The sequence below is a fragment of the Entelurus aequoreus genome, linkage group LG23, assembly GCF_033978785.1.
Source record: "Entelurus aequoreus isolate RoL-2023_Sb linkage group LG23, RoL_Eaeq_v1.1, whole genome shotgun sequence".
Lineage (NCBI taxonomy): Eukaryota > Metazoa > Chordata > Actinopteri > Syngnathiformes > Syngnathidae > Entelurus > Entelurus aequoreus.
In genome coordinates this window covers 19756213-19774220 of record NC_084753.1, presented here as the reverse complement: position 1 = coordinate 19774220, position 18008 = coordinate 19756213, and the positions used below count along the sequence as shown (strand labels likewise).

Sequence of the window (18008 nt, the reverse complement as noted above, 5' to 3'; positions counted from 1 at the left end):
CACATCAGGACTGGCGAAAATTGCGATCTAATCAAAAAAACCAAACCCCAAAACTCTAAATTGCGCTCTAGCGCCCCCTAGGAAGAAAACACAGACAAAACTGCCTGTAACTCCCAGTAGGAATGTCGTAGAGACATGAAACAAAAACCTCTATGTAGGTCTCACTTAGACCTATATTTCATACACTGACAACCCCCAGCAAAAATAAACAGGAAGTTTGCAATTCCCCCTTCAAAACAAAAGTTGTGTAAAAACAGTCACCTTATTTCAAACATTATCTCCTGTGAGCGCGTTTGTCGTGTCGGCTTCAAATTAGCACAGGAGAGACATTGAACCCTTTTGATTAAAAGTTGATGAAAGAGTTTTAATTACTGCTCCGGTTTGGATTTTATGAGCCCTCAAAGTCGGTCCCGTCCATCGCTGCTTGCAGCTTTAATATTGTTTTTGACCCTTGTGTGACTTGATATTATTTTTAAGGAGACATCACGAAAGCTGATCATCTTTCTTGATGTGTGCAGACCAGGTCCCGCCTAAGCAAACGGCCAGCATGAGGAGCTAGTTAGCTTGCTACTGACTCGCTCGCTGCTTTAGCGCACACAATTAATTTTATTAATTTAAAGTTGTACATTAAATTAGTGGTTAACTGCTTTTTACACTTGCATGACCGTTCAAAAAAAGGCTTCAGGACATTTTTACACAATGCTAAAATGCCACTAAAAACATTGCCTGCACTGACAATGAAGGCAGTTTGACTATGGAAAAATTACAGTTAAACTTAATATTTTCTTTTTTGTGGTAAAATTAAATAAAAACTAAGCCAGTTAAAATAGATGATGAAAATGTATATTACACATTCATATAAATTCATATATATTGCATGACCAATATATTATTTTCACAAGCTTTTCAATCATTTTTATGAATGTTTTATTTATTTATTTTTTAATTATCATTACATAAAATCTCTCTTACATTCTTAAATGCATAATGAATGTGATAATTACACATCGTTTTTGTTAAATTGATGAGAGTAGGGCTATCCTAAATGTGGCCTGCAGCTAAATTTGCGGCACATTTTTATAAATAGTATTACAAATAAAAACATCAAAAGAGGAATAAAATATCAAAAAAGTGTAGTGCAATGAGACAATGTTGCAATATTGACATTAATAAAACAAAGCTGCCATGCAAGCAGTTTGGCATTGCTCCAAAAATAATACAAACTTATAATCAACGGATAGATCTGCAAGTTGAGGTAGGGATTTAAGCGTTACAAGTAAAAATAATGTATTGATATGACTTATTTTAATACTCAGTAACACTAACAGTCTGATGTTTTTTTTAACTATCATTTTTCAAAAAATAATAATGAATTAAAAGCAACGTTGTTGTGAATTATTTACCTATTTAAGGGCTCCAATTACTTCCCATCGAATAGTCTTTTTTTTTGTGTGTATGTGTTTTTACCATAAAAACAGGGTTTTCTTTGACACAAAGGGACAACAAATGTAAACTTTGTGTCAAATGATCGATCTGAAGTTGATCTACAGCAGGGGTGTCCAAACTTTTTCCACTGAGGGCCGCGCACTGAAAAATCAAAGCCATTTTGATATTTTTTTATTTTAAAAACCAATACAATATATGTATAAAAAAATATACATTTAGGCCCCCACTCAGGCTTGATCCCAAAGACCCCAAAAGGTTTTGTTAAAAAAAAAAAAAAAAAGTGTCATTATTCAGTATTATTATTTTTATTATTATTCAAGTTTTAAATCCATAGATCAACATAAGGTCTGTCTGTCAATATAACGTTTTTAAAGATTTAAGTCGTATGCTCTTTTTGTCAAAGAAAACCCTGTTTTTTATGGAAAAAACACAAAATATGCAATATTTTCACCCAATAACATTTTTAAGTGGAATATTTGAGATTTTATAATAATTGGAGTCTTAAAAAGGTCAATAACTCATAACACCATTGATTTTAATTCATTATTATTTTTTGAGCAATGACACTTAAAAACAAATCACACAAAAATTATTGGGGAACCAAAAGGGTCCTACTCATTAAAGTGTTAAAAATAAATTATACATTTTTTTTACTGTTTACTTTTAACACAATAATCTCGAGATCAACTTCAGATCTATCCGTCAATTATAAGTTGTATTGTTGTTTATGTTTTTTGTTTGTTCGTTTTAGGCCCTTCTTTAAAAAAAAAAAGACAGATCAATTTTTTATATGGCAAACACAAAATATGCAACATTTTCCCCAAAAAATATCTCAAAGTGCAATATTTAATGTGACATAATTGGACCCTTGAATAGGTCAATAATTCATAATAACATTGATTTTCATTCATTATTATTTTTTAAAGAAAGAAACAGCCTGCATGGCAGCTTTGTGTTATTAGAGTAAACATTGCAACATTTTCTTGTTACATTTCACCTGTTTGGTCTTTCATACCACTTTTTATGTTTTTAATCGTATTTTAAAATGGGCTGTTAAAAAATGACCTGCGGGCCGCAAATGGCCCCAGGGCCGCACTTTGGACATACCTGATCTACAGCTATTTTAACGTTGAAAGTAAAAAAAACAAAAACGTAAAACTTTAATGACAGAGACTCTTTTGGGTTCCTGGGACTTCTAACATTCACCAAATTTGAGGGGAGCCCTGGCCCCTAATGCTTACAATAAACATTGTATTGGTTTTGAAAATGCAAAATATTAAAAAAGCCCTCACTGGCTTTCATCTTTCAGTGTGCGACCCTCAGTGGAAAAATATTTGGACACCCCTGAATTAGAATAAGTACCTTCTTCCTTGTACCACATTTAAGTTAAAGTTAAAGTTAAAGTACCAATGATTGTCACACACAGACACACACTAGTTGTGGTGAAATTTGTCCTCTGCATTTGACCCATCCCCTTGTTCACCCCCTGGGAGGTGAGCAGCAGCAGTGGCCGCGCCCGGGAATCATTTTGGTGATTTAACCCCCAATTCCAACCCTTGATACTGAGTGCCAAGCAGGGAGGTAATGGGTCCCATTTTTATAGTCTTTGGTATGACTCGGCCGGGGTTTGAACTCACAACTAGGGATGTCCGATAATGGCTTTTTGACGATATCCGATATTGTCCAACTCTTTAATTACCGATTCCTATATCAACCGATACAAATATCAACCGATACCGATATCAACCGATATATACAGTCGTGGAATTAACATATCATTATGCCTAATTTGGACAACAAGGTATGGTGAAGAGAAGGTACTTTAAAAAAAAAAATTAAAAAATAAAATAAGATAAATAAATTAAAAACATTTTGTTGAATAAAAAATAAATTAAAACAATATACAAATATTACATAGAAACAAGTAATTAATGAAAATGAGTCAAATTAACTGTTAAAGGTTAGTACTATTAGTGGACCAGCAGCACGCACAATCATGTGTGCTTACGGACTGTATCCCTTGCAGACTGTATTGATATATATTGATTTATAATGTAGGAACCAGAATATTAATAACAGAAAGAAACAACCCTTTTGTGTGAATGAGTGTGAATGAGTGTAAATGGGGGAGGTTTTTTGGGTTGGTGCACTAATACTTGCCAACCCTCCCGTTTTTAGCAGGGGAATCCAGCGCCTCTCCCGACAACCTCCTGGCAGAGATTTTCTCCCGACAAACTCCCGGTATTCAGCCGGAGCTGGAGGCCACGCCCCCAGAAGCTCAATGCGGACCTGAGACTGAGTGGGGACAGCCTGTTCTCACGTCCACTTTCCCACAATATAAACAGCTTGCCTGCCCAATGACGTCATAACATCTAGGGCTTTTAGAGAGTAGAGTGCACAACTGCGCACACAACAAGGAGACGTTCGAAGGGGAAGGTGTATGTTGCCTGTAAATATGTAGAACAGACTTCTCCATTGAACACGGTGGCCGGAATGATATACTCATCATGAACGGAGAAGTTAAACAGGACAATACTGCCATCTAATGGATAACCACCGGAACACTGAAATTCAAGTATTTATTTTATTTAATTAAAATAAATGTAAATATATATATATATATATATATATATATATATATATATATATATATATATATATATATATATATATATATATATATATATATATATATATATATAAAATACTCGAGTTGGTGAATTCTAGCTGTAAATAACCACGCCCCCCCCCCCACCCCCGACCAATCCCCCCCCCCCCACCTCCCGATATTGGAGGTCTCAAGGTTGGCAAGTATGGTGTATCTTGTGTTTTTTATGTTGATTTAATTTAAAAAAAACTAAAAAAAACCACAAAAAAACGATACCGATAATAAAAAAAAACAATACCGATAATTTACGATATTACATTTTAACGCATTTATCGGCCGATAATATCGGCCTGACATCTCTACTCACAACCTACTGATCTCAGGGCGGACACTCTAACCACTCATTTTTATTAGAAATAAACAATTTGCTCCATTCCTAAGATGTATCTATTGAAGAGTTTAGCATATGCTAAAGGTGCCATTATTGCAAAAGTATGTGGCTGGCACTCTTATCCAGACGTTATTACAGTATGTTTGCACGCATACCTCTCACACACACGCACACACACACACACAAACACATACACACACACACACAGCGACAGGATAATAACCTTTAACACGCTCACTACACACAACCTGGGATTCAGCATGTTGCCTCGTTGCACACATTGTGCACGCAGGTGCTGCACCTGTGGCTGTCTCCCGTCTCACATGCCGTCCTCCCATCACACCGTCATCCTTTCACTGTTTTCTATGCAAAGAAGAGCGCCATGACAACGGTAGGCATGACTCATTGACTTTTCACACGCCACGTCACGACGCCGGAGGTGCTCGGGAGCCTCCGAGGGGGGAAAAAAAAACGGAACACTTTCCCTGATCAGCGAGCGAGGATGACAAACGAAGCAAGGCGTGTGTGCGATAACAAGGAAGTGTGAAATGTTGCACCTGAGCGCTGCGCTGACACGAGTGCCTCAAGTGCGGATAGTTAGCACATGGCGTAAGTATTCTACTCAACAATAACAACTTATAATTACAAGTTTGCCATGATTTTCCAAACATCTGTCAACACAAGTACAGTGGAAACTCGATTCACGAACCGCAGCCCGAATAAAAATACACTTTGATGTATCAACATTTCATCCACCCATTGTGTGCCTGCAGTGTAGCCATTTTGTGGCCGGCAGCACATCCATTGTGGGCGGGCTACTGTGCTACTTTGTGTGCTTTTTAAGAGGTTTTTAGCATTTTTCTAGTTTTGCTAGCTTAATATGGGTCCAACAAAAGCAATGGACAAGCAATGTGTTGTTGGAAACATTCCAAACGTGCCCACAGCGTTGTCGACACTGCTTATCACCCTTTCCCCTCCTTTGAGAAGATTAACAGACAAGGTAAAGTGGATTACATTTTTTTCTACTAATCATTAGGGCTGGGACGATAATACGATATCAATCTATATCGCGATAGACACAATCGATAGCAACATAACATGTGTTTGATAAAATATTAGAGATGTCCAATAATGGCTTTTTTTGCTGTTATCCGATATTCCGATATTGTCCAACTCTTAATTACCGATACCGATATCAACCGATACCGATATATACAGTCGTGGAATTAACACATTATTATGCCTAATTTTGTTGTGATGCCCTGCTGGATGCATTAAACAATGTAACAAGGTTTTCTAAAATAAATCAACTCAAGTTATGGAAAAAAATGCCAACATGGCACTGCCATATTTATTATTGAAGTCACAAAGTGCATTATTTTTTTTAACATGCCTCAAAACAGCAGCTTGGAATTTGGGACATGCTGTCCCTGAGAGAGCATGAGAAGGTTGGGGGGGGGTAGGGGGCAGCAGGGGGTGTATACTGTAGTGTCCTGGAAGAGTTAGTGCTGCAAGGGGTTCTGGGTATTTGTTCTGTTGTGTTTATGTTGTGTTACGGTGCGGATGCTCTCCAGAAATGTGTGTGTCATTCTTGTTTGGTGTGGGTTCACAGTGTGGCGCATATTTGTAACAGTGTTAAAGTTGTTTATACACAACCCTCAGTGTGACATGTATGGCTGTTGACCAAGTATGCTTGCATTCCCTTGTGTGTGTGTGAAAAGCCGTAGATATGTGATTGGGCCGGCACGCGAAAGCAGTGCTTTTACGGTTTATTGGCGCTCTGTACTTCTCCCTACGTCCGTGTACACAGCGGCGTTTTAAAAAGTCATAAATTTTACTTTTTTAAACCGATACCGATCATTTTGAAACAGATACCGATAATTTACGATATTACATTTTAAAGCATTTATCGGCCGATAATATCGGCAGTCCGATATTATCGGACATCCCTACTTTGATGTATCGACATTTCATCCACCCATTGTGTGCCTGCAGTGTAGCCATTTTGTGCCCGGCAGCACATCCATTGTGGGCGGGCTACTGTGCTACTTGGTGTGCTTTTTAAGAGATTTTTTAGCCTTTTTCTAGTTTTGCTAGGTTAATATGGGTCCAAAAATAAGCAATGGACAAGCAATGGGTGGTTGGAAACATTCTGAACGTGTCCACAGCGTTGTCGACACTGCCTATCCCCCTTTCCCCCCCCTTGCGCTGCACGCAAAGAAGATTAACATACAAAGTAAAGTGGATTTTATTTTTTTCTACTAATCATTAGGGATGGGCCGATAATACGATATCAATATAAAATGTGTTTGATAAAATATTCAATATATACATATATCTTTTGGTCGGAAAAACCCGAAATTATGAAACAAGATTATTTTAATGAAGTCACTCACGCTTTGGGAACCCAGAAAACAGGAAACATGAAGTGTCACTGAGCAATAGGAGGGACACGTTAACAGCCAATCACGTAACAGTATCAACTACACCTTTCAGGTCCAAAACTGTAGTCGAGGAGCGCAAAGGAGACGTTCCCCACAGGACCGATGTTTTCTTTAGGGGTAACACCCTTCACATTACCTGACAATGGGTCTGCTAAGCTCCGCTTTCGGGTCGAAATGACGAGGCCTTGACAATTTGGTCGCTATATTCTTATTTCTGCCGGACATATTCGCCTGTCGCCAGTACTGCTGCATGCTACCGCTTGCTCTCCTAACTCTTCCACTCACTCACTGCCATCACTCACCCAACACACTGCCATTCTTAAAGGAACACACACATACGCTACCCTCATAACACTAGTGTGGTTGCGCTGTCTTTCTGTGGATTCTATGCATGGAGTGAGAAGAGAAACTATGATGTCTTGATATTAGGGCTGTCAAAGTTAACGCGATAATAACGCCTTAAGAATAAATTTAAATAACGGCACTAATTTTTTAAGCAGCCGATAAACACGAACACTTCCTTTTTGACCCTCCTGCCGTGCCGTAGTGGGGGGAACTTGGCTGCAGTTCACTTGATACTGATGAGCCACTAGCGAGCAGAAATGGAAAGAAAAAGGCACATTTTGAAAATATCAGGTTCAAAGTCATAACAAGTTGTTCTCCCGACAAGAAAGGACTATTTTTTTGCCGTGAGAAGGGACAACATCCATGCAGCAAACACCTGCTGCGCGTGTCGTTCTAGAGGTGGGTGGTGCTTCACTTCCGTGTTCAGGTTCACGGTTAAAGGCCTACTGAAATTAGATTTTCTTATTTAAACGGGGATAGCAGATCCATTCTATGTGTCATACTTTATCATTTTGCGATATTGCCATATTTTTGCTGAAAGGATTTAGTAGAGAACATCGACGATAATGTTCGCAACTTTTGGTCGCTGATAAAAAAGCCCTGCCTGTACCGGAAGTAGCGTGACGTCCCAGGTTGTGGAGCTCCTAACATCTGCACATTGTTTACAATCATGGCCACAAGCAGTGAGAGCGATTCGGACAGAGAAAGCGAAAATTTCCCCATTCATTTGAGCGAGGATGAAAGATTTGTGGATGAGGAAAGTGAGAGTTAAGGACTAAAGGGCAGCGGAAGCGATTCAGATAGGGAAAATGCTGTGAGAGGCAGGTGGAACCTGATATTCAGCTAGGAATGACTAAAACAGTAAATAAACACAAGACATATATATACTCTATTAGCCACAACACAACCAGGCTTATATTTAATATGCCACAAATTAATCCCGCATAAAAAACACCTCCCCCCTCCCATCCATATAACCCGCCAATACAAATCAAACACCCGCACAACACACTCAATCCCACAGCCCAAAGTACCATTCACATCCCCAAAGTTCATACAGCACATATATTTCCCCAAAGTTACGTACGTGACATGCACATAGTGGCACGCACGTACGGGTAAGCGATCAAATGTTTGGAAGCCGCAGCTGCGTACTCACGGTACCCGCGTATCCAACTCAAAGTCCTCCTGGTAAGAGTCTCTGTTGTCCCAGTTCTCCACAGGCCAATGGTAAAGCTTGACTGTCATCGATCGGGAATGTAAACAATGAAACACCGGCTACGTGTTTATGTTGCTGCAGCCGGCCGCTAATACACCGCTTCCCACCTACAGCTTTCTTCTTTGCTATCTCCATTGTTCATTAAACAAATTGCAAAAGATTCACCAACACAGATGTCCAGAATACAGAAAAGATTGTTACTTTGACTGATTTAGTATGTTGATATAAAAGCTCAACAAAAATAAAAGACGGTCGGCAGGATGTCGAAAGGAGACTTTTTTTTTTTATTGCAAACAGTCGATCCATCATTAAAACATGTCAAGACACTTTCTCAAACCAATCACACACTTTTCCGTCTTCAAAATAAAAGTGCTACACTATACATCCGGCTTAACTACAATTAGGGTTTCTTCTTAATGTACGGGCTTAATATTAGCCACCACACCTAACAAAATAAAGTCATATAATGTATTGCAGCGCCGAGAAGAAAATAAACAAAGTCTGATGCTCTTTTTAGCTTTTATGGTCAATTTTTATGATAACAATGGGCCCAATTCCACCAAGTATTTCCTCCGTGCTTCACTACTAGAGACACAACACTTGCTCATTCTCCGCCGACACGGTGTGTTCACAGACCATGGGACAAATGGCCACCATAAGACACTAACATACACATTAACACCAGACATACGGACAACCCCGTCTGGAGCGCAGGCAGCGTGTCCGCACTGTGGATGTACTTTAATATATTCGAGATAGACCCGTGGACAGCGATCTTCACAATTTAAGATGACACTGGCGGTTTTTAATGAGATAAAGGCTCCCAGCAACGCAAAACAAGTGTGGCATCAGGCTCTCTGCAGCTCGCTTTTCGTCACGGACATGGCGCGACACAATCTAAACAGAGTCTTTAAACACGAGTACAGTTGCCAATAACACCAAAAATAGATGCTAGATTTGTTGCCAGTCGTTTTTATTACAGAAAAAGTGACTAAAAGGATTGGAGAAACCTCTAAAAATAAAAAATGATCTGCGATAAGCACCAACAATTTAGAAGTAGAACAAAACAAGATTATGTAAGAACAATATATATGTTACTGCTATACTTAATGACAGATTTCTTTTAAATGTATCATATTTTTCGGACTATAAGTCGCAGTTTTTTTCATAGTTTGGTGCGACTTATACTCAGGAGCGACTTATGTGTGAAATTATTAACACATTAGCGTAAAATATCAAATAATATTATTTAGCTCATTCACGTAAGAGACTAGACGTACAAGATTTCATGGGATTTAGTGATTAGGAGTGACAGATTGTTTGGTAAATGTATAGCATGTTCTATATGTTATAGTTATTTGAATGACTCTTACCATAATATGTTACGTTAACATACCAGGCACGTTCATATAACGTACACTTATTCAGCCTTTTGTTTACTATTCTTTATTTATTTTAAATTGCCTTTCAAATGTCTATTCTTGGTGTTGGGTTTTATCAAATAAATTTAACCAAAAAATGCCACTTATACTCCAGTGCGACTTATATGTTTTTTTCCTTCTTTATTGTGCATTTTCGGCCGATGCGAGTTATACTCCAGAGCGATTTATAATCCAGAGCGACTTATACGGTATATCTACATCCCTTTTTAAAGAATATATGCATCACAGCAAGTCATGCGATGCCATCATATTGGCCACGGCCCTAACCACTCAATTACATAACGATTAGCATGCTGGATATTATATTTTATTAATTAATAGAGATGGTTAAAACATTGTCATGCAGCAATATGAAGCCACTCCCCCTGAAAATGATCTGTCGAGGGTACACTTATTAATGGTGAAAAATTATACCTATCTGCGATTAATTCCAATTAATTTTGAGTTAACTATGGACAACATGCGATTAATCGCAATTAAATATTCTAATCGTTTGACAGCCCTACTTATAATATACTCTCAATAACAAAAACTTGTCTTTAGTTTTGTTGGTTTTAAAGCAGACCGTGCGGCAACATCCTGACACTTTCAATGTGTCGCTTTAATTAGTAGCTTCCCAAACTACTCTGTGTAGTGTTCAATAGCTTCTACACTTGTTCTACACACACTTCTACACAAAATAATCCCCTCAATTCCCCCCAAAAACGGATTAATCTGCTGGACTATAAAGACAATATAACATACATCCATAAATGTGGATGCATATGCAAAAGTGCAATATATGTATCTGTTCAGTAATCTATTTATATCTGCACCTTCTTTTGTAAATGCAAACACTTTGCACCTTATTGCTCTTTTATCCTGCACTACAACAAGCTGATGCAACTACATTTTGTTCTTATCTGTACTGTAAAGTTCAAATTTGAATGACAATAAAGGAAGTCTAAGTCTTAGTCTAAGTCAGGGGTCGGCAACCCAAAATGTTGAAAGAGCCATATTGGACCAAAAATACAAAAACAAATCTGTCTGGAGCCGCAAAAAATGAAAAGCCATATTACATACAGATAGTGTGTCATGAGATATACATTGAATTAAGATGACTTAAAGGAAACTAAATGACCTCAAATATACCTACAAATGAGGCATAATGATGCAATATGTACATATAGCTAGCCTAAATAGCATGTTAGCATCGATTAGCTTGCAGTCATGCAGTGACCAAATATGTCTGATTAGCACTCCACACAAGTCAATAACATCAACAAAACTCACCTTTGTGCATTCATGCACAACGTTAAAAGTTTGGTGGACAAAATGAGACAGAAAAAGAAGTGGCATAAAACACGTCCTAGAAAGTCGGAGAATGTTTTACATGTAAACAAACTATGGTGAGTTCAAGGACCGCCAAAATTAGTAGGACAAAACGGCGCTCGCCAAATACTCGAATCAGTGAAGCATGTTTAATATAAACAGTGTGCTTTATAACAATTATGGAGGTTTGTGTCATGTTTGTCCTCCTACAGAAACCATATTAAAACAAAAAATATTTTTCCATTTTTCATACATTTCTGAAAAAGCTCCAGAGAGCCACTAGGGCGGCGCTAATGCGGCTCTAGAGGCGCGGGTTGTCGACCCCTGGTCTAAGTCAACTACTGTTATTTAGTGTCTCAAATCTGCAACTACCTTCAAATCTCCTGCATTTATTTCGCCACCTTAGCTGTGCTAATCCTACCTGGTTACCAGACAGTCTCTCCACTGATAAATAGCACCTTTGGTAAATTGGAAACTGTTTTACTGTATTTATTGGCAGGCTTAAATAAGTCGAAAAAAGTACCAATAATTACCAAAATCGCTCAAAATAAAAAACATATATGTCGTCATATAGTTTTCGGCCATAACGCCAAGCCCTACTAATCATTAGAGCGACCTAGCTGTTAAAGTTAAGGAATTATGTGATTTTAAACTGAGTGCACCACAGGGTTAGTGACCATATGTGTGCGTGTTGGCAGGGCGGCTACAAATAAGGACATTCAGCTCGTTGTTGTTTTGGCTTTGTTATTAAATATAAAGTTGATCCATACCATCCTTAGGTTTTTTTTTAATATACAGTAATGTATAGCACTTTATAATGTGTTCAAAGTGTATAAACTTTTACTAAAATATGGACTTTTGTCAAGGCCTGAACCCATTATTCATATTTACATTGTTTCTTATGGAGACATTTGCTTCAGGACAGGAACATTTCTATTTTCAAACCCTGTTCAAGAACCATTCAAGTTTGTAAATAGAGGTCCTGATGTACTACGAATACATAATTGTGTTTTGTGGCACAGTCTGGAGCTTGTTGAGTGCTGCAAACACTGGGACGCTGCGGTTCATTAAAGGAAGAGACGGAATTCCGACATGTGCTGTGATGTTCCAAAGCAGACAATGGGCCCCTGAACTGGAAAACTGGACTGCATGGGAGTTTTCCAACTTAAGAAGCCCAAACACACGAGCCAAGATGACAGGTGACTTGCCGAGGAAGCTGAAGGTGATAAAGTGGTCGAGTGGAGAAGTAGGAGATGATTTCAGTAACAACCGGGGCAGCTCTAGTCAATGCCATGCCCAAGAGGATTAAGGCAGTGCGAGGTAACAACAGCACACTTTGGACATGTCCACTTTACGGTGTATTCACTTGTGTTGAATGTACACTGATTACTCTAAAATTCAGTGGAACCTCGATTTACAAACTTACTTGGTTCTTGAACAGGGTTCGTAAATAGAAAAGTTTGTAATTTGAAGCGAATTTCTCCATAGAAAACAATGTGAATAGGAATAATGGGTGCCAGCCTTGGCAAAAGTCTATATTCTAGTAAACGTTTGTAGACTTTGAACACAATGTACAGTGTGATACAGTACTAAACATCAAATTAACATAACAAGGGGGTTATGGATCAACATTGTATTTATTGCCAACATGCACGCACACTTTGTCACTAGCCCTGTGGTGCACTCAGTTGGAAAACACCTACAGTAACACCTTAACTTTATTAACTCGGTCACTAGAATGATTAGGATTAAAACATAAAATCCACTTTATCTTGTTGGTAATCTTCTTGCTGGTCAGCCGAAGAAAGTTGGAGGGGGAGGAGGCAGTGTCAACAACGCTATGCATACTTCCTGAATGTTTCAAACCACACATCGCTTGTCTAAAGCTTTCTTTGGACTCATATTGCACTAGCAAAACTAGAAAAAAGTTGTAAAAAGGCTAAAAAACAAACCTTAAAAAGAACACAAAGTAGCTAACAGGGAGCGGGGAGTGCGATCAGCCCGCCCACAATGACTGTGATGACAGGCACAAAATGGCTGCACTGCAGGCAGACAGTGGGTGGATGAAACGATCATACACGGAGACCAGTTTCGCACAACAAAGCATATTTTCATTCGAGTTGTGGGTGTTTGTTCATTGAGGTTCCATTGTATATCTATATTAATTTCTATTGTATTGCCCCTTTAGAAGACATTGCGAAATACTGTATACCGCACGCGTACCACCATCTAGTCACTAGATAGTGGTACGCCAAAGACTAACTTCCTATATTTAAACACAGTGTTATTGTTCAAACTGTTTGTAATGTTACAATAGCCAAACATATTGAATATATTTGTTAAAGGCCTACTGAAATGATTTTTTTTTATTTAAACGGGGATAGCAGATCCATTCTATGTGTCATACTTGATCATTTCGCGATATTGCCATATTTTTGCTGAAAGGATTTAGTAGAGAACATCGACAATAAAGTTCGCAACTTTTGGTCGCTGATAAAAAAAAGCCTTGCCTGTACCGGAAGTAGCGTGACGTCACAGGTTGAAAGGCTCCTCACATTTGCACATTGTTTACAATGCAGCGAGAGCGATTCGCACCGAGAAAGCGACGATTACCCCATTAATTTGAGCGAGGATGAAAGATTTGTGGATGAGGAACGTGAGAGTGAAGGACTAGAGCAGTGATCCTCAACAGGCGGACCGCGGTCCATGTCCGGACCCAGCGACGTGTCCGTCCGGACCCAGCACGAATTATAGTAAAAAAAAAATAAAACATTTTTTTTTTTTTTTTTTAATAATTATAATTATTATAAAAAAATATAATAATTGTATTTATCTTTGAAATATCGCTAGCGCAAGTCAACGTTCTTTGTTGTTTGTAGTCAAATGTCTCCACGTTTGTTTACACTTCTCTGTGTCTCCCTCACTCCGTCTCTCTCCCTGAGAGAGAGAGACGGAGTGAGAGCGAGAGAACGCCACTCTGATTGGCTGCGGAATCAGCCAATCAGAGTATGGGTTGTCATTTCTATCACAACAACGGGCTGATAGGCTGTTACCACCTGGGTCACACAGCGCTCATGCCACATGCATGGAACCTTTCGCTGCAGGCACACAGTTGTCTCGTATCGCTACTTCGCTAACTGTTCACTCGTCAGTCACTGAATGTCAATCAAATCACAACGGCATGCTCCAAGTTGGCTCAGGCTGGTAGAAGAAAGGTGGACAGGGAAAACCGACGTTTCAAGGAAGAATGGACAGAGCAATTTGTTTTCATCCTACCTACTGCAAGTACCAGACCAATATGTCTAATATGCAACAGTACTGTTGCTCTGGTGAAAAGTGAAAATCTGAAACGTCACTATCTGAAAGAGCACCGCGAATTTGAAGAGACATTTCCTCATGATTCGGAGCTAAGAAAAAAAGAAATCACCAGGCTGAAAAAGTCATATCATCATCAGTCATCAAGCAAGATTTTTGTTAAATCTATGACACAACAACAAATAGCAACAGAGTGCTCACTCAGAGTGGCATGGGTTTTGGGTAAACACAAGAAGCTATTCTCTGATGCAGAAATAATTAAAGAATGTTTGACTGAAGTGATGGGTGCCATGTTAGAAGGCAAAGAAAAGGAGGAAATGACAGCTAAAATAAATCAAATCCCACTCTCTGATGCCACAGCTACCAGACGTACTGAAATATTTATTTTATTTAAGTTCTTATTTAATTTTGTTTCAAAGAAAATCTTTAATGTATTTTATTGGATATTTATTTTATTTTTGTTAAGTTTAAGAAAATGTTAAACTACTACCTACCTCCTGCCAGGGGCGCCACTAGGGATTTTGGGCCCCATGAAAATAATCTTTACAGGGACCCCTGTATTATAATTTCATCATCATTAGGGGCCTCTCTGGGCCCCCCTCCATCATGGGCCCCTAGAATCCGTCTCCTTTACCCCCCCTTTTCGGCGCCCCTGCCTCCTGCTACTATATAAGTTTGACCGATAATAAACGGACCCAGCCTGTTTCAAAATAACATTTGTGGACCTTCAAGATTTGTACTTGAGGACCCCTGGACTAGAGTGTAGTGCAGGACGTATCTTTTTTCACTCTGACCGTAACTTAGGTACAAGGGTTCATTGGATGCCACGCTTTCTCCTTTTTCTATTGTGGATCACGGATTTGTATTTTAAACCACCTCGGATACTATATCCTCTTGAAAATGAGAGTCGAGAACGCGAAATGGACATTCACAGTGACTTTTATCTCCACGACAATACATCGGCGAAGCTCTTTAGCTACGGAGCTAACGTGATAGCATCGTGCTTAAATGCAGATAGAAACAAAAGAAATAAACCCCTGACTGGAAGGATAGATAGAAAATCAACAATACTATTAAACAATGGACATGTAACTACACGGTTAATGCTTTCCAGCCTGGCGAAGCTTAACAATGCTGTTGCTAACTTAGCAACGGGACCTCAAAGAGCTATGCTAAAAACATTAGCTATCCACCTACGCCAGCCCTCATCTGCTCATCAACACCCGTGCTCACCTGCGTTCCAGCAATCGACGGAGCGACGATCATAGATGCGGTCGGCGGCCCGGAGACGGAGGAAGTCAAGGTGAGGTCGGCGGCTAGCGCGTCTGCTATCCATCTCAAAGTCCTCCTGGTTGTGTTGCTGTAGTCCGCCGCTAATACACCGATCCCGCCTACAACTTTCTTCTGTGCAGTCTTCATTGTTCATTAAACAGATTGAAAAAGATTCACTAACACAGATGTCCAGAATACTGTGGAATTTTGAGATGAAAACAGAGCTTTTTGTATTGGATTCAATGGTGTACCAATACTTCCGGTTCAACGATTGACGTCACGCGCATACGTCATCATACATAGACGTTTTCAACCGGAAGTTTAGCGGGAAATTTAAAATTGCACTTTATTAGTTAACCCGGCGGTATTGGCATGTGTTAAGATTTCATCATTGATATATAAACTATCAGACTGCGTGGTCGGTAGTAGTGGGTTTCAGTAGGCCTTTAAATAAAAGCTCTGCCTTGTTTTTAATGAATCATTAGGCCTACTACGCTACTGCATTTTAATGTCGGTTATTATGGTGGTACGTGAAGAGACATTTTTTTCCTGAGGTGGGACCTGGTGGAAAAAGTTTGAAAACCACTGCTGTATACTATTTGGTGATGGTTTTATTGGAATATCAGTATTTAAACTGAAAAATAAATTGTGAGAAGAAGAGGGAGGTCAGGGGGGAAACGCACACCCACCTTTTGCAGTGCATCTCGGTGCAGAAATAAATCTGAAAGTCCTCCGCATTGTGAAGGACGTAGAGGAAAGCGCTCCGCTCGTCAAACTTGGAGATGCTGCGGAGAGACAGTGGACGCATTGCCATGAGAGGGGACACGACTCACATAGAGAAAGAAGGTTAAGTGCATGTGCTGAATGCAGAAGCAAAAAGATGCATTATGATAATTGGTTTGGAATGGAAAGATAGCTTCAAATTCACCGATTATATGCAAACTCTCATGCGCTTGGCTGCAAGTGGGTCAGCGTTACGGAGTGACTATGCAGTACATGTGCTTGGATAGATGTTATTGTGTCTCACTGCAGGCTGAGTGGGCTCCGAGAATGAGTCGTTCCCTAGCAACATGTGAGCAAAGCCCTCCATGTCTCCGTGCTGACACTCAATTCCTCTGAGGTTTGTGGAAATAGAGAGCAAAATTCATACTAACCGGCCACAGCAGAGCGCTGTGCTATTTATGGTTGACTTTTCAAGGCTAAGGGGTGATAATGTGCCTGTGAATTAAATGTAACACTTGTTTTTATCGCTACATGTACTGTGCATGCACACATTGGCTTTGGCACTGACCTGACGCCTCGCACAAAAGTGGCGCTGAAGTTCCACTCGTGGATGCCCTTGTTCTGCAGGACACAACCATAAATAAAACGTCATTGGAAGGGACAAGCGGTAGAAAATGGATGGATGGATGGATGAAGCTTCCGGTAGATAATGTATAACTGCGTTTAGTGTAGAGTACAATATAATGTTGAGAGCTGAGTTATAGTAGTGGGACATTTGTAACATGATTGAAAATCTGATGGTTGACCTTTTAGTAGTGAAAAGAGGTTATTTAACACAATGTTCTTTCAGGTAAATTTTTGCTCCATTTTGGGCCAAAAATCTGGTTATTTTGAACGATTTTATTATATAAGAGTTTTTTCGTGTTCAATTGTAATATGATTGTTTAAAATTTGTTTATACATCAACGATACACTGAAAAATTATTTAATTATTTTTGAGAGCGTATACAAATTTTATTAGGATCAATATTTTGTTCTACTTTTTTTGCTCAAATCTCTTAATCGACAAAATAAAAATATCATGTCATGTCAGATTTTAGGGGGAATTTTACTGTCCTTTTAGGTAAACTGTTGCTCTATTTTTGGTCACACATTAAGTTAAATCAAATGGAGTGATTTTATCATCTTTTTTTTTTTCCCATGTTAAATTTGAATATTTGTTTCATATATCAACGATACACTGGGAAATTATTTTAGCCTTGTTGAATACGCCAAGATGGAAAAGTCCTCGAGAAGTTGAGGGCAGACATTTATTCATGAAAATATGGAGAAGCTGCTGATGGTGTGTTTGACGGAGGAGCAGCTGGAAGGAGATACCGTAGTAGTCCACTCTCCAAGATAAATGCTATACATTACTATTACACTACTGTAGTTGTTTGTACTACATTTTACTGTATTTTCTCTCATACAATATCTCTTATCTAAAAGTTTG

General features: G+C 39.0%; 1 protein-coding gene across 1 annotated transcript in view; it reads right to left on the bottom strand.

The window, feature by feature from the left end:
• Positions 1–18008, bottom strand: part of map3k5 (mitogen-activated protein kinase kinase kinase 5) — a 182078-nt gene that overhangs the window by 58230 nt on the left and 105840 nt on the right. Inside the window, exons 12-13 of the mRNA XM_062033981.1 lie at positions 17085–17137; positions 16483–16578 (exon numbers count right to left, since the gene is read on the bottom strand). Coding sequence (XP_061889965.1) covers positions 16483–16578; positions 17085–17137 — 149 coding nt within the window. The remainder of the gene's footprint in view (positions 1–16482; positions 16579–17084; positions 17138–18008) is intronic.